Source organism: Lissotriton vulgaris, chromosome 9 (assembly GCF_964263255.1).
Source record: "Lissotriton vulgaris chromosome 9, aLisVul1.2, whole genome shotgun sequence".
NCBI lineage: Eukaryota > Metazoa > Chordata > Amphibia > Caudata > Salamandridae > Lissotriton > Lissotriton vulgaris.
The window spans coordinates 134,659,263-134,680,458 of NC_141697.1; the positions used below are offsets into that span (position 1 = coordinate 134,659,263).

At 48.9% G+C, this 21,196-nt stretch overlaps 1 protein-coding gene across 2 annotated transcripts in view; it reads left to right on the top strand.

The window, feature by feature from the left end:
• NUSAP1 (nucleolar and spindle associated protein 1) overlaps positions 1-20,857 on the top strand; it is a 240,467-nt gene extending 219,610 nt beyond the window's left edge. For both annotated transcript variants that reach the window (XM_086937197.1, XM_086937195.1), the window contains 2 exons: positions 6,721-6,835; positions 20,391-20,857. In XM_086937197.1, the coding sequence (XP_086793323.1) occupies positions 6,721-6,835; positions 20,391-20,478 (203 nt within the window). In that variant the 3' untranslated portion in view covers positions 20,479-20,857. The remainder of the gene's footprint in view (positions 1-6,720; positions 6,836-20,390) is intronic.
• The last annotated feature ends 339 nt before the right edge of the window (positions 20,858-21,196 follow it).

A 21,196-nucleotide genomic window follows, 5' to 3' on the forward strand; every position in this document is an offset into this window, starting at 1 on the left:
TTCTACAACCATCTAGAAGACTCGGAGAAGAGATAATAACACTAGAAATTTGTATTAGTGATGTCCCTGCTGGAGCAGAAGCCTCCAAAATAGAAGCCTATGTGCAGTGTCTGTTTAGCTTGATCTTGGACAGCAAGGATAGGAAGGCTGTTTAGTTAGATGAACCTATAGGATCAGTTCCCACAATTAAACGAACCAACCCTCCCAACATTTTCACATGCTTCAGTGACTTTAAAACAAAGGAGATTATGATAAAAGCCAGGGAAAAGGCACTTTTACTTTTAGAGGCAACACAATAGCAGAAACAGGATGGCTAGCATGGAGGTACCTAGACAAAGGTAGCCTGTCCATCCCAGATCTCATCAGATATTTCCAGACACAACAGTTCAGCTACATGTTTCAGTGTCACGAGAGTCGTGGCAGCTCTACTGCTTCACAGACCAATTGATGTCAGGTACCCACATTTGGAAAGGGCTGTCGCTGAATAGAAAGCACTGCTCATGAGGCCTGTACTCGTAACTAGTGTTTCAACATGATACACCCTCACCGCTAATACCCATAGCAATGGGTTGTTGCTATGGGTGCTAGCGCCTAGGGGAATGTCACCAACTAGGTTGGTGAGTGAGGGCTCTTTTAACAAAAATGGGTGATTCCATTTAAAAGCTCCTCTGCTTTTCTAGCTTCACTCTTTCGTTGTTTACTTGCTATTTCCATGGGGAATAAGAGTGGAAGCAGCGACTTTCCTTTCTCTCGTTTTGTTTATACGTGCTTCTAAATAAAGACAACTTTTTAATATCGCCAGGCACCAGACTGAATATGAACAATTTCAACAACAGTGTTCCATCTTCGCATCAAGTGGCATTATCCGGCTCCACGTTTGCTGCGTACCGTCTCAGAAGTGATGTAGAGGAGCCGCAAACTTTACCCCTGTGCTCGGATGTCAATTCCTTTCTCTGCGTACCTTCCAACCCATATCGGGAACTCTACTTCCGACTTTGTAATTCTTCCAATGAAGTCCAAAACTATCAAACAGTGTGTTAGGGAATTATGACCCTTTCAAAAACTACAGGCTTCAAGCTGTACCGAGACTAGAGGAAGCAGATGCAGATGTCCGTCACAAACCTACAGACCTGCCCAAGGTGTGTCTTTGGTGCCAGGGCTGCTGTTGTTACTCAATCTTATGACATGTATGCCCTTATGCACGGAAGACTAACTAGGATCAGGAGTTAAAACTCTTCATCGCCAAACCCTAGAGTAGGAGGTTGGGGTGACAGTGCAGGTCTCACTCCACGGCACAGTGTAAGTACTGGTCACAGAGCCATTCTTGCAAACAATCCTCTTTCTGTGCAAATTCTTCAGATAAGTCAAAGTCCAAGTGCTAACACAAACACGAACTACAACTCAACCTCATCGCTTCATTCTAGCTCGAAAGAGAAAGTGCCAAGACGTCAAGATAAACCTCTCACTCCTGTGAAGTCCCTGGTTTCAGAACAGAGTCCTCAGCTGATCTTGACACGCCTAGAATTTCCCGGGCCATTGTTAACCCCACAGGTGATAGTGACCTTAAGGAGATCATGCTGCTTATCTTTATTGTGATTCTGAATCCCTCTGCCTGCCAGTTACAGGGCCTGTACTGACTCAGTTGCAGGCTTCCACACTGGCACCAATATCCACACTGGTTTCCATCTCGCTTATGGAAGACCTGGTACCAGTGCCCATGTCAGACCTCGAATCGCCATCGAATCGAGCTCGGCGAATGTCGATCTATGAGATCAAAAAGTGCAACCGGTTGTTATGTAGCTTGACTCTTACCTGGTGCCTGTACCATGAGTCCATTATCAGCAGAGGCTCTATTTTCTTCTTGTTTCGGACTCTGATGCTGTTCAAATAACAAATAGGGTTCCTTAGGACACTCAGGATGAGGGTCAGCAGTCCAGTTCCTCCCCTGCTGCAATGACTCCATGCCACTTCAGTTCTGTAGTAGGGGATCTCTGTGTATAGTCAAAATCCGGTTCTTTTTTCCGGCTCCTGCTAGCAGGACCCTGGAGCATTGAGCTCTCCCTTTTTGGGTATATCGTCATTTTTTTGCACTTTTCCAGTGTTTTAAGTGTTTCACTCTTCCTCTTGCTGTGTTTTTTTATCCAGTTTTACCACCTCTTTCTGTCAATAATGCAGCTTTAATCAACAAGTGCCCCGAGTGTGGTAGGAAGAAGGCTAAATCTGACCCCCACAGAGTATGCATACTCTGTCTCCCTTCCACCCATGTCCCTGACTCCTGTGATATCTGTCACTCTTTCTCCAGGAGGACCCTGCCTAACAGGGAGAAGATTCGTCTCCAGGCCCTGGAGCAGAGGAGACATGAAGAACCAGGTAGGACTTCTGGGCATGGAGGGACTCGATCATCATCCTCTGCCCGTGCTTCTGCCTCTGGGGGGCTCCCCAGTCAAGAAAAGGCACAAATCCCGGTCGACGTCGATAGCTTTGACGTCGGTGTCGAGAGGTATGACCACCATCTGCTCTCCGTCGACCCAGGGATCTGGGTCCAAGCGGCGTTGCCGCTCGACCTCGAGGCAGGACGTCGAGACCTCGGACGTGGTCGACGTCGAGGACTTCACCGGCGTCGACACACCATCTACTTCGTGATGAGTCAAGGAGGTGACGACATTCGCGGTCGTGGCTGTACCACCGTTCAATGTCGACACGACACGACACTCGACGTCGAGAAGAGGCAAGTCGAAGAGACTACGTTCGACGTCGAAGAGTGCATCGACGTCGAGGAGTAGAAAGTCTAAGGGGTCGAGGAAGGAAAAATCGACGTCAAGGAGACGTTCAAGGACCGGGACGGTGTCCCGGGCCTCAGTGGTCAGTCTGTCGTCTTCATTGGCGAGCTCCCGGTCGCGGCGGCACCGGCTCTCGTCCAAAGAGAGGTCTGCCTCCAGGACATCTTCTTTGAGACCTTCTCAGAAGAGGAGAGTGGTGAGGGCACCGGATTCAGAGTATTCTCAAACCTACTCACCTTCTAGGCCCAAGGCGCCTACACCTCCACCGCTGCCTCCGAGGATGCCTGCTTATCGGAAGCCTCCTCCTCCAGCGACGATTCCCCCTCCTCCACTACCGCCTCTGCCTCCTCTTCCACCGCCTCCCCGATCTCCACCACCTTGGCCTGAGGTTCCGGCTCCTACGCTTCCGGCTCCTCTGAGACCGGCGGCTCCAGCGAAGTCCAGGAGATCTAGATCAAGGTCTAGAGGAAGGGATTGCACTCGCAGTAGACACCGCTCCTCCACAAGGTCACGTCACCGCCATCGGAGAGACAGGTCGCGGTCCCGGTACACGGGCTACTCAAGTGACCGGGGCTATTCTCCAATGTTATCGGATTCCCCTCCTACGAGGGTGTCACCTGTGGACGACATTGTGACGTTTCAGGAGGTGCTGCTGAGGGGGGCAGCGAAGTTAGGGATCACATTGTCGGTACCCACTCCATCTACCTCTGTGATATTTGAAACTTTGCACAAACTGCATCTGTCTCGCCCGTTGTTGCCTTTGGTGCCAGGACTGGAGGAACCGGCCATGGAGCTGTTTCTGACCTCGGCTTCGGTGAAGTCGGCGCCATCTAGGCTGCAAAAGAAGTACAGGCCCCCGGATTCTGATCCGGCGTTCTTGAGGTCGGATTCTGTCATCGTGACAGCAGCCAAGAAACCGCATGCTAATGCTCAGTCTTCTACGGTGCCTCCGGACAAGGTGAGCCGTCGGATGGATATAGCCTGACAGAAAGTTTGCGGCACGGCTGCCACATAAATGAAAGCAGCGAGTTCCTCAGCGCTCTTGGGTCACTATGACCGTGCTTTGTGGGAATCTCTGCAACAATTTTTCGAGCTCCTCCCGAGGGGTAGGAGGGAAGACTTCCAGGAGATATTGAACGAGGGCATGATGGTCTCCAATCAAGTCATCAGCTCAACGGCGGAAGCCTCTCTCCTGGCGGCTCATGGTTATTGCCATGGCATTAATTCAAGACTCCATTCCTGGTTGCGCCTTACCTCTCTCAAACCGGAGGCGCAGCAGAGATTCGCAAATTTGCCGTTCTTTGGGTCGACGCTCTTCGGGAAGCATGCAGATGAGGAAATGGCCCACATGAAGACAGAAGCAGAGACATTGAAGGCCGTTGGTTTGAAGAAACCGTTCCAGAGGAGATATGGATCCCAGAAGCGAGGACAAGGTCGTCAAGCTGGCCAGCAGCAACAGCAGTAGCCTTTCCAGGAGGGGCAGAGAAGGCCAACAGTCCTCCTCGGCGAACAAGGGTCCGGCCGGGCCTAAGCCCTGAGGTGCTACTTCCCCCTCGTCCGTTACCCGCTCCGGTGGAGGGGAAGCATACAAAATTAGTGGAGAAAAATTACTCGGGACAAGTGAGTGCTGAATATTGTTTTCAATGGATACAGTCTTCGTTTTGTCAGCCCTCCTCCAGCAATCCCACCGGTTCACTCGCAGTTCTAGCTGCACGAGCTTCAAGCGGAGGCCGATACCCTGTTAAGAAAAAGGGCGTTAGAAGACGTCCCTTTGTTTCAAATGGGAAAGGGCCTTTACTCACGGTTCCTCCTGGTGCGCAAGAAGGACAATAACGAGTTCAGGCCCATTCTGGATTTGCAATAAGCAAACAAATGGATTCGCAGGGAGAAATTTTGCTTGCTGTCTTTGCACCAGATTTATCCTCCGCTTCAAAGGGGAGACTGGCTGTGCGCAATAGATCTACAGGATGCGTACTTCCATGTGCCCATTGCACGGAAACACCGGAAGTTCCTGCGCTTTCTAGTCGGCGCCAATCACTATCAGTAGACCGTACTACCGTTAGGACTGAAATCTGCACATAAGACTTTTTCAAAGTGCATGGCGGTGTTGGCAGCGCACCTGAGAAAGAACAAGGTGTTTTGTCTACCCGTACCTGGACGACTGGCTGATCAAAGCCTCCACCTTCCAGGAAGCGCAATTGCACTTCAACAGGACGGCCGTTCTGTTGAACCAACTGGGGTTGCACATAAACATGTTCAAGTCTGTTCCGACTCCTGTCCAGTGCCTACAGTACTTGAGAGCCTCCATCAATACTTTTTCAGCAAGTTTGTCTCCTTCGGAAGAGCGACTCTGATCGATCCTTCGGAAGGCTCAGGCTCTCATAGCTGTTCCATCTACGACAGTGAGGACGGTGTCTTCTCTACTGGGGTCAATGGCCTTTTGCATCTTCCACACACACGCCTCCACGTGAGTCCACTGCAGAAATGTCTGAAGGATCAGTGGGACCAGAGGCGGGGGAGCTGGGCGACAAAATCCTGCTGTCCCTTCACGCTCAACAGTCCCTGAGATGGTGGTGCTCAGCAGAGAATCTCCTCCAAGGGGTTCCATTCCACAAGGACATTCTCATTCGGATTATCGTCACGGATGCTTCTCTCCACGGCTGGGGAGCGCATTCAGACCATCTACAGATCCAGGGAACGTGGTCCCAGGCGGAATCCACGTATCACATCAATTTCCTGGAACTCAGAGCTGTTCACTTAGCACTGAAGGCCTTTCATCCGTCCTTCCAGACCAGCTCCTTGCTTGTACAGACTGACAATACGACCACAATGTATTACCTCAACAAGCAGGGGGGCTCGAGATCGTGCACACTGTCACAGGAAGCGCAGGCGATCTGGCACTGGCTGCTAGCCAGAGGACTGACGATAACGGCTACTCATCTGCCAGGTGTGCAGAATGTTCAGGCGGACGCACTCAGCAGGCTGGTGCAAGAAAAGCACGAGTGGATTCTAAAAGACGAAGTGCTAAGAAACATCTTCAACAGGTGGGGCACTCCAGGCGTTGATCTGTTCGCCACCGCTGGAATCAGAAAAGTCGCAGATCGGTTTCGCAAACAGGAACTGATGACCAGTGTCGTGAAAGCTCAGCCTTCAGCAAAACTGGTTACTGTTACACAACGGCTACGAAAATCTGAGGCTCTCTCAGGAGGGTACTAGGGGTGAGGCTAATCTGATTAGCCTTTGCAAAATTTTGGTCTCTTTTACAAAAAGAGGTAGATAGGCTACAAAATGAGATGAGGCCTAGGCCTTACTTTCTCTTTTTTACATACTGCTGTGGTATTTTCTATTTACAGAGGCTCCCAGGCTGACTACGGGGAATGATACAAATCATGGAAATCTATTTAAGTTACCAATAATGGGGAACCAAAGTTACTAGCAAGTAACTTGTTTTCTTCAAGGTAGTCAATGAGAATTCCAGAGAAATCGTGCTACACAGTTAAATCATTGAAACCCTCTTGACAAACAGAACACTTTCTTAAATAGATGTAATAATCCAGTGTACAGATTACTCCAGCAGTACTCAAGATGGCATATTTGAAACTAGAACAGAAATGCTTGCTAATGTGTTGTTTCCTTCTCAGGGTATTAAATGCGGGGCAGTGTGTAGACAATAGTGCTCTTAGCACCCATCCCTTAACCTCACCTAACAAAGACATATAAAAATGCCCGGTATTTGACGACTTCATGTCCTTGTCACTGACCTAGACTGAAAGCATGCACACAGTGGTGGATAGTGCAAGCATTCTGATTGACTGCACCAGTTCAAATATTCTGTATAGGGTGCTAATAAAAGTTAAGCCACTTTGAGAGCCCACCAAAATCTCCTTGGGTGGTAGGTGGATAAAATATGAATTTTTGACTATCAAATATTTCCTTGCAGGGAAATTGAAACCATGGAATGATGGCAATGAAAACTCAAGATCTGTGACTAAATCCATGAACCGAAGCCTCAGCTCACTTAAAAAGGATTATAAACAGCCACACCTTCAAACCAGGTGAGTAGAGAGCTTTACTTAATGTGAAATAACTGGAATATATATACAGACCTTTGTGAAAGTCTATTCTACCATTCTTAGCAAATAAACCCTTGAATTTTCAGAGGACCTAACTGAAATAGGTGTTGATTACACACTAGATGCATGTGTTGATGTATTGCTTGTTAGAGGTGTTGAACAGAGCTTTCTGAAATGCAAGCAAACCACATTGGTGCACGTTTCCTTACACTGCCACCAAGTTGCCTTAAACCTGCTCAGCTATATGAGCCGGAGGTGCAGTCTCTGCTCATAAAACACTTGACTATTGCAGTTTGAGCATTTGAAATAATGGATTTAAGCTCTAGTTCCTGTGAATCTGTGGTTGGTTTAGGCTAAGTCTGAACAGGTGTTCTGCACTTGTAAGCTAGGCTGTGCTCCCATTAGTCAGTCCACTGTACATCTGTGGAATGGGAGTGTTCTCTCATGGTGAAGATTTTGTTTTTATAATTAAAATGGTTTCCCAAGCCTAACTTCTAAGGTCTTCATTACTAGTGGCCAATTAATCCCAATGTGCCAGGTAACATGTTTTTCCGCATCGTAGGATGCTCACTGATGGTCATAAATGGCGAATATTCCAGTCCATTTGCTGGGACCCCCCAAACGCTTTCTCTTCAAATATTCAAATGCAATCTTTTGATCGAGGTAGGCAACTCTATATCCGTAAAGTTAGTTATACCTCCATTGTAGCAAGACAGGCCTACTTTTATTACGTTTTTCTGATGGATACATCTGGCAGTGGATTCCTCACCTTGTGAATATCCCCTGCGTCAGCAACATTCGGAAAATATTTTGTAACTTCGCGCCGACGTGGACGACGTCATAGAGGCACGGCATCGCTAGCTGGTCCGCTGACGTCACCAACTCCATAATAGGCCCACATCAGCGTGATGACATCAGTTCCCTTTTTTCCGCGTCGTCGACGCGAACGGTTTTCGAAGGGATCCTCTGTAGCGTTGTAACTTTGTTACTGTTGTGATTTTCTGTGTTCTTTCCAGTGTTCTGACTCCTGTTGTGATGTCGACCAAGAAGACTGGTTTGAAGCCGTGCGGCGGATGCGGGAAGATGTCAATCACTGACCCGCATGATGACTGTATATGGTGCCTGAGTTCAGATCACGACGTCCAAGGTTGTCATTCCTGTAGGAAGATGAATCCAAAGGCCCTTCGTGAGTGTGCCAAATTAAAAGGTAAAGAGGCCAAGAAGAGTTTGAGGTCGCGATCAAGGCGGTCGAGGTCGGCTTCGAAGTAGTCATCAGGACATGCTTCCAGATCAACGAAGAAGAAACATAAGAAGAGGAAGCATGGCTCAAGGCACCATTCAGGAAAGGAGTCGGCTTCGAGAGCGAAGTCGCCTAGTAGACTGCATCGAAAGGATATGGTATCTCCTTCTCCAGCGCGGGATCCGGAAGGTGAGGCCTTGCCTTTGGAGTCGCCGGAGCATTCACCGGCTCAGGCGTCTAATCCCTCTTCAGTTCCTTCTCGGTCTCCAGTTCAAGAGGAGGAAGAGGTTCCTGTTCCTCAGGGTTCGACGACTCCAGCTCACCAGCCCGAGGAACAAGAGGAGTCGACTCCGGTGCAGCTTCCTCGAGAGCAGCCGGTTGGTTCGTATCCTCCTTTTCCGGGTCCAGGACAAGACGCTTCACAGTTCTTAAATGCCATGGTATGGTGTTTATGCGAGAGCCATGTACCGCTCTGGAGCACCGGCTGGTTTCATGGGTCCGTTGGAATACAATTTGTGAGTTCCCCAAGCTTATGCTCCGGCGCTGTTCTTGCCGTTTATGTCGGCTCCGACACCGCCATGGCATTTCTCGGCGCCGCCGAAGTCATCGACGCCGTTTCCCGCGTCACCGGCTCCAGACCGACCTCTATCTTCGGCATGGTCTTTCAACTCTGAGTTAGACTCCGGCTCCCTCTTCGACGCCGGTCCCGGTTCCTTCGAAGTCGATTCCGGATCCGATGACGTCTCTTCGGAAGGAGAGGCTGAGGCGTGAAGCCCACCGCCTTTTGTAGGAGCAGAGATATAGGGAAGCTGAGTTTAAAGAGGGTGAGCTTCAAGAGTCGGAGGACTATTTTGATGATTTAAGGGAGGTAAGTGGACTGGAACTGTCCCCTGATTGATATTTAACCTCGGTGTCGGATGCCCCTTCTAAAGATGTGGCCCCCTACCATGTGGTTATCAAGAAGGCAGCGGATCAGCTGAATTTGACTCTGCCCACTGCGGAGTATAAATCAAACATTTTGACTGAAGTCCTCCATTCTCCCTCATCTGTGGTGGAACCTATGCTTCCTTTTACTGAAGCTTTAACAGATCCTATACTGGAGGTGTGGAGTAGGCCTCTTACGGCTCCTGCGGTTTCTAATGCCGTTGCTAGGCGTTATAGAGTTGCTCCTGGGGATCCAGACTTTTTGTCCTCTCATCCTTTGCCGGAGAGCTTAGTGGTTCAGGCGGCCTGCTCTAAAAGATCTGCAGGTGCCTTTCCCCAGGTACCTTGTGATAAGGATTCAAAAAAGCAGGACTAATCTGCTAAGAAAGTTTTTTCATCAGCAAGTATGGCCCTCAAATCTACGAATGCCACTTGCCTCCTGGGTCGTTATATCCATGCCTTAATGGATACTGTAAAGCAATTGACCCCTAAACTTCCTGAAGAGGACAGAAAAGTTTTTTAATGAAGTGCTTGCTGACACTCAGGCTGCTGCTCGGCAGGTCATACAGGGCGGAATGGACACAGCGGCTAGGGTCATGGGATCTTCGATTGCCACCAGAAGAGCTGCCTGATTGAAAACTTCCGAGTTCTCCACAGATGTTCAGGCTGCTTTAATGGATTTGCCCTTTGATGGCTCAGGCCTTTTTGGTAAAAATGCGATGCTGCATTGGCGAGGTTCAAAGACAGCAGGGCAACAGCCAGGTCTTTGGGATTGCAGACTAGAGGGTCTGTGAGAAAAAGGTATATGGGCTTTGGAAGATCTTTTCGTCCCTACAAGCAGTCACAATAGCAGGAGCAGCAACAGCAAAATCAGTTGTATAAATCCTACAGGGGCAGACAAAGAGCTCGTCCTCGGGGACGTAAGACATCCTCCTCCTCCTCTTCCTCTACCCACCCCTCTCCTACAACAGCAAAGCAGCCCTAGATCCGCCATTCCGGATCATGCGGGTCCTGTGGGGGGCCAGCTTTCTCATTTTCTATGGGATTGGGAATCGGTGACATCGGACCTTTTGGGTTCTCAATCTTGTGGAGAATGGGTATGCTCTTCCCTTTGCGGAATTTCCCCCAAATTACCCTCCTTGCCAAGGGTTTGGCTCGGACGACCACCTGCTGCTCCTGCAGGAGGAAGTCCTATCACTGTTAAGAAAAGGTGCAATAGAGGTGGTTCCGGAACAGGAAAGGGGTCAGGGATGCTACACCCTGTATTTCCTGATCCCCAAGAAGGATGGCAGACTTCGTCCAATCCTGGATCTCAGGATCTTGAACCTTTACCTGAAGCAGGAGAAGTTCAAGATCCTCACCCTTGTACAGGTTCTTCGAGCGCTGCTGCAAGACGACTCGATGGTGTCGATCGACTTGCAGGATGCATATTTCCACATCCCCATCCTGAAGTCGCACAGGAAGTATCTCCGTTTCACGGTGGGTTCGCAACATTACCAGTTTGCGGTCTTTCAGTTTGGTCTTACTACTGCGCCTCGAGTCTTCACCAAGGTGATTGCTGTGGTGGCGGCACATCTCAAAGTCAGGGATACCGGTATTCCCTTATTTGGACGATTGGCTGATCAAAGCGGATTCTCCAGAGAAGGTGCTCGATCATCTGCAGTTGTTGTATAGGTTGGGTTTTTCAATAAATGTACCCAAATCTCACCTGGTGCCCTCCCAGCGCGACCTGTTCATAGGTGCGGTACTGGGTAAAATTGTATGTCTGGCATTTCCTCCTCCACAACGATTTCGAGACATACAGCGCAGCGTGTTCGCCGCAGCCACGCCGGAGTCACGCCAGAGTCCAGCCCGTCTGCGCCCGTCCGTGCTGAGGCCGGGCTGGACGGCTGGACCACTGGCCAATACAAGGTAGGCGCCCCTGTCTTGAAATACTCTTTAAAGGAGGTACCGCGGCTTAAGCCCGCTCCTGCCCCATGCTCACACCGGTACAGACCTGAGGATTTTTTTGACACGTCCTGGCTGTGCGTGCTTTCTGAGTGATGCGGATGAGCCTCAGCTCTCTCTTCCCTCTGCTCCTCCGGAGCCCCGCCCTTCATCAACACCTAAAAATCCCAGCGAGTCCTGTCTTCTCCTCAATGCTCGCTCGCTCATTAAAAATAATATTGTATTCAAGGAACTGGTTTTAGATAAAACACTTTCCTGGGTTTTTATCACGGAGACCTGGGCCAAAGACTCTTCAGGCCCTGATCTGGTCGAAGCGGTCCCTGAGGGCTACTGCCTAACTCGATATGACAGATTAGGCCGTGTTGGCGGTGGCCTGGCTATTTTGTATCAGGACAAATTTCACTGCCATACTATACCCCTTTCTGACCCCAAGGACATATTCCAGGTCTTATATTTTTCCCTCTCTGATTCTGTTAATCCAGCATTTAATGGAATCTTGGTTTATCGCCCCCCTGGCCCAAGAGCAGGATTTGGGCTGAAATTGATGCAGGTTCTGGAACCCTATTTTGGCCGACAAAATCTGACCATTCTAGGTGATTTCAATTTCCACCTAGAGCTATTGGAGGCTCACGACACTATTTCCCTGGTAGAAATAATGTCAGCCTGCGGACTCACCCAACTGGTGAACGGTCCCACCCACCGAGCGGGGCACACGTTCGATGGCATCTTTTCTAACGACCCTAGGCTGACAGTTGCCAACCCCTTCCATCTCTCTTGGTCGGACCATCTGGCCGTTCCCTTCAATATGATGTATCCTACACGGGGCTTTATTAGAAGGGCCTCGAGCACCATGGAAGTGCGAAGGAACCTCAAAAAGATCAGGGAAGACTCCTTCCATCCATGGACATCCAGTCTGTCCATTCCTCGGGAGGCAGATACCCCCACAGCGGTCTCTATATTTGAAAACACCATTGCGGAGGCCTTAGAGGAGCTGGCTCCTGCAAGGTCTTGTTATTCTGCTAGGAAAAGACCTTCAGCTCCCTGGTTCTCTGAACAGCTCCGGCTTCGGAGACAGGAAGTAAGAAGGCAGGAACGCTTATGGCATTCTAGCTGGGCCCCTAAGGATAGAGAAGCCCATAGGGTCCTGCTTAAAAATTACAAATTGGAAGTTATTAAGACCAAGCAGGAATATTTCACGGCACTCACTTCCTCACTTTCATTTCCTAGAGAACTCTTTAGGATTGTTGATTCCCTTACGGCCCTTCAGACACCGGATCCTGTGGTTGCCTCTCAGGACCTGTGTAACAAGATAGCTGCCTTCTTTCGGTCAAAGATCGCTGACATCTATGCTGCTCTGAAGGTCCAAAAATCCTTGACCGCCGTTCCCTTGCTGCCTGCTCTTCCTGAGCCCGGTGTTGTTGAATCTTCTCAACATCAGGATCTGATTTCCTTTCCTCCTCTTTCCTGTCAGGATCTTGAAATCCTGCTTGACAAAACCAAATCTGGCTCTCCGTTGGATGTCTGCCCGCTAAAGATCCTCAAGCAGTGCAGAGAATCTCTCCTTCCTCCTCTGGTTGACATCATGAACAGGGCGATGAAGGATGGCATTTTTCCCCAGCAGTGGAAGAATGCTGTAGTAAAACCTTTGCTTAAAAAGCCTTCTCTGGACCCCGGGGTGTTAAAAAACTTTCGCCCCATCTCACTGCTCCCGGCTCCCGCAAAGATGCTCGAAGCCCATCTGAATAAACATCTGGCTGCATTTGTGGAGAGCTCGGGCTGTTTGGATCTCTCCCAGCATGGTTTCAGGAGGGAACATAGCACCGAGTCTGCCATCACCATAGTGCTGGATACTATCCGCACTAGAGTTGACGAGGGTCAGACCTCCCTCCTGATCCTTCTAGATCTCACAGCGGCCTTCGATACCCTGTCTCCCGTGGTGTTAACATCTCGCCTGAGGGAGATCGGGGTCCGCGGGCCTGCTCTGGGACTCCTTTCCTCTTTTCTCGACCATAGAGAACAAAGGATAATGCTGGGATCGTTTCTATCTCCATCCCTGTCTGTGCAATGTGGGGTCCCTCAAGGGTCAGCGCTTAGTCCTACCCTTTTTAATATCTATGTGACCCCCCCTTGCCAGACTCATTAGATCTTTTGGGATGGAGGTAGTTTCCTACGCGGACGACACTCAGATCCTAGTCTCTCTCTCCCAGCCAGCTACGTCAACTGCCGCCAATTTTAGATCTTGCATGGAGGCAGTTGGCCAGTGGATGATCCACAACTCACTAAAACTGAATGGGGAGAAGACGGAGGTGATGGTCTTTGGAGGAAAGGAAACGATCTGGTCGGCGGAGTGGTGGCCGAACTCGCTAGGCTTATGTCCCGAGCCCACCTCGTCAGCAAAAAACTTGGGAGTTATGATCGACCCCACCCTTAGTATGTGCCAACAGGTCAACAGGACTGTTTCGACCTGCTGGGGGATTATCCACATTCTAAGGAAAATCAGGCACTTTTTGTCACCCCAGGCAAGAAAGCAACTTGCTGTCGCTCTCTTGGGCTCGCGACTGGATTATTGCAACGCGCTGTATGCAGGACTGAACAAGAGTCATCTACAGCGCTTGCAGGTGGTCCAGAACGCGGCAGCGAGATTTGCTCTTGACCTACCGAAACGTGCCTCTGCCACCGAAGCCCGAAAACAACTTCACTGGCTCCCCGTTGAGTACCGGATCCTTTTCAAATCCATGTGCCTGGTGTATAAAGCCTTAGCTAAATCCACCCCTACAGGCATGGGATCCATTCTTTCTCAGCATAACCCCAGTAGGAATCTTCGCTCCAGTCACAAACTTCTTCTTTCTGTACCTCGTGTCAGAAAAGCAAGATGGGGAGGTAAGGCCTTTTCCTTCCTGGCACCTAAATAGTGGAATGCCCTCCCTTTGGAAGTAAGATCCCGCCCCTCTCTGCAAACTTTTAGATCCGCGCTAAAGACTCACCTTTTTACACGTGCATACCCGTAGTGGTGCTCTGCAAATTTTGTTGATTGGTTTTGATAGGCGCCTTGATACCTTCGGGTTTAGTCTGCGCGTTATAAGTTGCATAATAAATAAATAATAAATAAATACAGGAAATGATTCCTTTATTTCACAATGGAGCGGCCGTTCCAGTCCTGAAGGTCCTTCGTCTGCTCGGTCTGATGGCTTCTTGCATTCTGTTGGTCAATCATGCATGCTGGCATAAGAGGGCGCTCCAGTGATGCCTCCGCAGGCAGTGGTATCAGCACAACGAAGATCTCGATGAGTCTGTGAGGATCTCCAGAATCCAATTTCCTTGCGTTCCGAAAAAAACTTAAGACCCATTTGTTCCCTAAATAACACCCCTCGGCTACCTCCCCTCTCAATAGGTTCAAGTTCATAGCGCGGGGATACCCTTGGGTCACCAGGCGCTGTAGAAATCGCTAAAATAAATAAAAATAAAATAAACTGCAGCGGATCTGACTTGGTGGGGAGTGGAAGGCAACCTGTCTCAAGGGAAGCCCTTTTATCTGCCTCCAGCTGTGGCCACAGTGATAACGGATGTATCCACTCTAGGGTGGGGTGCTCATCTGGGGGATCTGGAGGTCAAGGTTCTTTGGTCTCCAGAGGAAAGGTTGCTTCACATCAACCTTCTGGAATTGCTGGAGATACGTTTGGCTCTAAAGGCCTTCCGCCCTTCCATTCGCGGTCGGTCGGTTCAAGTCCTGACAGACAACACCACCGCGATGTGGTATGTCAACAAACAGGGAGGAGGAGGGTCACAGTGTCTCTGCAGAGAGGCTCTGCGTCTCTGGTCCTGGGTTCAGGACCACCAGATTTGTCTGATGGCAAATCATCTGGCCGGAGTTCTGAACGTACGTGCAGACAGTCTGTCGGCAATTCTCAGCCGACCACGAGTGGAGGCTCCATCCGGAGGTAGTTCGTCACGTCTTTCAGACGTGGGGAACTCCTCAGGTGGACCTGTTCGCCACTTGCAAGAATGCTCACTGCCTGTCATTCTGCAGTCTCCAGTATCCGATGCAGGGAGCTTTGGGGGACGTGTTTCAGTTGAGTTGGGGCTCACAACTCCTTTATGCGTTTCCTCCCATACCCTTGATTCCTCGGGTTCTGAAGAAGATTCGCCAAGACCGGGCACGAGTTATATTGATCGCCCCGGATTGGCCAAGAAGGGCGTGGTACACGGATCTTCTCCACCTCTCCTCGTGCCCGCCGCTCCGTCTCCCTTTCAGGGCAGATCTCCTCTCTCAGATGGAGGGGCAGGTTCTACACCCCCACCTCCGGACCTTACACCTGAATGCCTGGAGATTGAACGGGGCAACCTGAATTCCTTTTCCCTCCGGCACCATATGGTGGATGTCATTTTATCGGCTAGGCGATCCATTTATTCTTATAGATGATCCAAATTTGTCGTCTGGTGCGGAGAGAAGTCCATCGATCCTTTGAGGGCTCGATTGTCAGATATTCTTCTTTTTGAGCTTTCTTTAGCACAGCAAGGTTTTGCTGTGGCAACAGTTAAGGGCTATCTTTGGCATTGTCGGCTATTCTCTGCCTGCCGGATCAGCCGTCCTTGTTTAAATCTCCTATTGTTTTGAGATTTCTGAAGGGGCTTACAAATAAGTTTCAGCCTACTCCCTTTATTGTGCCTCAATGGGACTTGAATCTGGTACTTACTTATCTAATGGGTTCTCCTTTCGAACCTCTGCATAATTGTCCCTTGAGGTTGTTGTCTTTTAAGATGGGTTACCTAGTTGCGATTACCTCGGCAAGGAGGGTAAGTGAGCTTCAAGCTCTTAGTTCAAAGCCCCCATTCTTGACCATTCATGCTGAACGAATGGTTCTTAGGACCAGGGCTGCTTTTCTGCCTATGGTGGTTACTCCATTCCATTTAGGACAGTCCATTACCCTTCCTACCTTCTATCCCCCCCCCCCCCCCCCCCCTCACCCTTCCAAGGAGGAGGAGCGTCTGGACCCTAAGAGGGCGGAGAGCTTTTACCTTGATAGAACGAAAGACTATCGAGTGGATGACCAGCTCTTTGTGGGATTTGCTGGCTGCAAGAAAGGACGGGCTGTGCACAAGCGCACAGTCTCAAGATGGATCATACTTTGCTTCAAGATCTGCTACGCCCTGGCTGGTAAGGAACCCCCAGAGGGTATAAGGGCTCATTCTACCAGAGCAAAGTCATCAACATCTGCTTTGTCTAGGGGTGTTCCTGTGGAGGACATTTGTAGAGCAGTGACATGGACCTCCCTCCACACTTTTGCAAAGCATTACTGCTTGGATAGCGAAGTGAGGAGGGATGGCCATTTTGCGCGCTCTGTCCTGCAAGATTTTCTGGTATAGGAGAATGGACACCCTCCTCCGGGAGTGGGGACTGCTGTGGGACTCTATTCACAAGGTGAGGAATCCACTGACAGATGTATCTATCAGAAGAACAAGTTACTTACCTTCGGTAACGCTTTTTCTGATAGATACAGGATCTGCCTGTGGATTCCTCACATGCTCACCCGCCTCCCCGTTTGTCCACTCTTCTTTATCTGTAATAAATATAAATATATATATATATTTGCAACCACGTTTGTTCCAAAGAAAATCGAATGAGCCGCAACTCCAGCCACTGTTCTTTTCAGACAAAATATTTATTTTCCTTCACAGCACAGATATAAACCAACGCGTTTCGGTAGCTCCGTCTACCTTGCTCATGGTCAATTTCTGCTGTGATAACACACTGTTTAAAAACACCCTAACTCCCAGGAAGCATGTGATCTCCAAACTTCCTGTTTATCCCAATACTGGGAATTCTGGACTCTGTAGTTCTCATACAATTTAGCCATGTTTAAACATTTCAATCATGATTGTATCTATAGTTTTGCACATTGCAAGTTTTTAAAGCCTTTCAGGCTACTCCCCCTGAGCATTTAAGTCTTGGTATTTTTAGAGCCCCGTATTTCTATTCATACCATTGCGCTGCGCCTTCATTTTTTCCAGGGTAATCATGCCCTCCAGTGGGCTTGCCTTGGCATAATTAATTTACATGTTTCCAAGCTGCGCAAGATATAATCATGAGATATTGAACTTCATACCCCAATGTTGGGAATTCTGGACTCTGTGGTTCTCATCCAACTAATCATGCTTGAACATTTCAATCACGATTGTATTTGTCATTTACGCGCATTGCAACCTTGTGAAGCCTTTCAGACTACTCCCTCTGAGCTTTTAAGTCTTGTTATTTTTGGGACTCCATATTTCTATGTATACCATTACGCTGCGCCTTCATTTTGTTCATGGTTAATCATGCCCTCCAGTGGGCTTATCTTTGCATAATTAATTTACATATTTCAAAGCTGCGCAAAGCACAATCATAAAATATTCAACTTACTACCCCAATGGGTTTTCAATTCTAAGATTACAAAATTGTCATTTTTTGCTGCGCGTTCTTTTTTGCTCAGTTAGTGATGCCCTCCAGTGGGCCCACTCATGGTCCAGTTGAAGACTAAGTATAGTCGAAATGCGTAGGCCGTCCTGTTGCTAATGCACATGGTGTTTGTGTATTAATAAATCCGCAATCGGAGTGCGACAACGCTCACACTCCGCCGTTGGTCGGAGGCCGTATCGGTGTAGTCGTTCAGGGGTGTAGTACACCCGCTGGAGGAATTTAAAATGCACCAACCTATGCCTGCCATTGAGGGAGATCCTCCTTGTGCTGGAGCAGCAATAGCGCCACATGCTATCGTCCACGGGGGACTGCAGATCTTCCTGCCATGCCGTTCTAGCTTTAGAGTGCTGCAGGACCTGGTGCGACACCCCCAGTTTATTGACCTGAGAGAGCAACTTAGCAGACGACTTTGTTTTGATGATGTAGGTCAATTCAGGGATCTCCGCAGGCTCCTCCAGAGCCGTGCCCAGAACCTCCCGGCACGCCGAGCGCAGTCTGTGATACTGGAATTTTTGTAGTAAGGTAGGGCTAGGTGCCGTGTGGGCAACCTGCTCCCAGGTTTTCAAAGTGCCCTCGGCGAACAGGTCCTCCATGGTCGCTACTCCGAGGGAGCGGAGGGCCTCCACCACTCCCTTTTCTCTCAAAGGAGGCAACCATAGTGCCCAGTCCGCTGCTGATGGCCAGGAGAGTTGTGGCGACCTGCTGGATGCGAGGGCCTCTCCCTACTAAAGGGCGGTGGGCTAGGGAGTTGCAGTACTGCTGTACTCAAACGGAGCTGTATAGCGAACTGCTCCCACCCAGGAGCAGACCGAAAAACTTCTGGGCCCTATACAAGGAATATCTACAGGCGAATGAGGAGGCCAATTCTGATACTTCGGAGGTGGCGGACCTGCAGGACCAAGTGCCAGAATAGACAGAAGTGCAGGCACAGGCCTCTCTTCGCGGGGAGCGGAGGTTACGGAGTGGTGGGTGGTGAGGGGAGGGGTCCAGCGACTTCGAGTCCCCAGGGGGAAAGGGGAGGCAATAGTGAGGGGGACTGACACACAGAGTTTGGGGATGGGATGGGCATACTCCGAGCATACCTGCATTTAGACTAGACTAGACTAGGGGGACAGGGAACTCTCATGGACGCACTCAAGGGGGGGGGAGGGACGTTGGGATGGGAGTTTGAGTAATTGTTTTTGACCTTCACACTAACACAAGGCCTGGCTACCAAGATTCCATCAAGGGTAGGCCAAATGTCACACTGTATATTTTACTACTTCCGGAAACTGTCACAGCATTGGTAATTACGGTCGAGCACCTTCTTCTTTTGCCGCCGGGCCCCCGGGATGCCGGCTGATGTGGCTGTGTACACCATAATGTCTATACTGTTATTGTGAATTATGGATACCGAACACTGTATGCCCGTAAATGCTTTTGTGATGACTTTGGCTATGCAGTTAATAAAGGTCTTTAAAAAAAAAAAAATAAACAAACTTGAACTTAGCTGCTGTGGTGCCGTGACTTCTGTGGTGAAATTGTGAGCCCAGGGGATCCGAGGTGATATATATAATTTGATTTTTTTCATACCTTGGCTACGCACTGTGTGTGTATTTTTAAATTGTATGTACTATGTACTATGTACATTGTATATGTGTATATCGGTCATTGGTCCGTCCAGGTGCCTCGAAGGCACGGAAAAAAGGGCGGAACTGATGTCATCACGCCGACGTAGGCCTAATAAGGGGTCGTGACGTCCGTCTGAGTCGCACGCGATGCCGTGCTCCTATGACGTCGTCCACACCGGCATGCTACAAAAGAATTTTCTGAACGTTGCTGACGTAGGGGAATATTCACAAGGTGAGGAATCCACAGGATGATACTGTATCTATCAGAAAAAAGCGTTATCGAAGGTAAGTAACTTGTTCATCTGGTAGAGACATAGTCTAGCTGCAGATTGCTTAAGCCTGCCCGTCCTCCCTGTCCTGCGACAACCTTTTCAGGTTGGGAATCTTGCCTTCGCTTCCCTTTGGGTGGCTATATTCCTCTGCGGAGGGACGTTTCCTCTTCCTTCCAACTCCAGAGGCTACATTCTGTTTCATGGCTTTGTTCTGTCCATTCTTGTGATTGGACGGAATGCTCATATGACGTGTCCTTTACAATGTTTCAGAAGGGAGGTCCGATGTGAGTCCCCTTCTGTCTTCTCCAACCGCTTGCAGTCTCTTGCCTTCCCTGTACTCTAGCGGTTGCAGTCTGACAAGGCTGCCTTCGGCAGATCCATTATTTGGATTTGACACCTCCTTTTAGGTGACGCTTTATAGTAGTTTGCGTTTCTCCTGGATTTTGGACTGGTTGTCCTTCGCGGTCATTTCTTATGGGTGCAGCCTTGCTGCCGGCTGCTGGGGTGGTTCACTGAGGACCTCTGGCTCAATGGTGGGTCTTGTGCCTCTGCTGGCACAGGCTCACATAGGCCAAGCTTTCTATTCTGCCTATGGTCTGCATCTTCTTCTGCCTCCGGGGGAGGTTGGGACTTTATACTTAAGTGGTTCCTCCCAAAGTGGTGCTCTGTACTTTCCCTCACTCAGTTCACAGTATACAGTGCTTGGCACTGTCTTCTATGGTGCTGTTTATTCAGGCGCCGCCCCCCGGCGCTCAGAGGTGCAGCTGCGCACAATTTTCCGGACCAGTCTGATGCATGGGGATATTCTAAGTTAAGGAATCTGCGGCTAGACTATGTCTCTACCAGATACAAATTGTTACCAAAGGTAAGTAACTTGTTCATTTGTTTCAGATTCCTATTTAGAAGTATAAAGGCTGGTGGCAAGTTGAAAAATGAGGCTGGAGAGGATGTCGTACAATTCAGTCTACATAATCATCCATAGGGTTCCACCTTTACAACTTATGTAACTCATTGAGAAATGTAATGTTTGTAAGAGCGACACTTATTAATGCAGGCATCACTAACAACGTAATTTTCCTTTTTACAGAGAGGCAAGGCGCGATGAGCATGTAAAGGGAAGGAAAGCTAAAAAGGATGAAGCGATTGGTACGCGTAGAGGAATAATCATGACCTAACGTTTTGTACTGCATTTTCACTTTGATCTTGTTGTTGTGATCCGATCACATGTACATTGTGTCCTTAATTGGTACTGCTTGTAAATATTTTATTGTTTTGAGTATTATCTCTGTGTCACTTAATGCAATTCTTATCTAAATCTGACCGCTACTTAGAATAAACAGGTAGATTTTAAACAAGTGATGTGTTTTAAGAACACTTACCGTCTTAAAATTGTTTAAAAAAAAAAATACTACTTTTTGCCTATAAATAGTTTGGAGTGTAAAACATTGTACTTGAACCAACAGGTAGTTTTTCCCAAGAGCCTACGTGTAATTTCACCGACCAGATAAAATCTTATAATTTTGTATACTGTTAATAAACAGTTTTTCGTATTTACACATGTGTATGAGCAGTACTTTCCAGAACAATTTAGCTGTACATGTCACTGTGTTTTTGTTGGAATCGTTAATACATGTGTGTGTTATCATCTCGACTTATCTGATAGAGACTTTTAGCTGCAGATTCTTTACCTTTGAATTCCCAGGCATCCGGCAGAATCCGGAAACTTGCTGAGCAATATCCCTAGCACACGGTGTCGAGTGGCTCCATTCAGCTCCGTGTGACATCCATGTCAGCAGCATCAGTTATGACGTCGTGGAGCCCATATAGGCGCCACCAAGGCGTACAGATGTCAGTTCTTTTCTTTCTGCGCCAAGTTAAGTGCTGCTCTGGAAA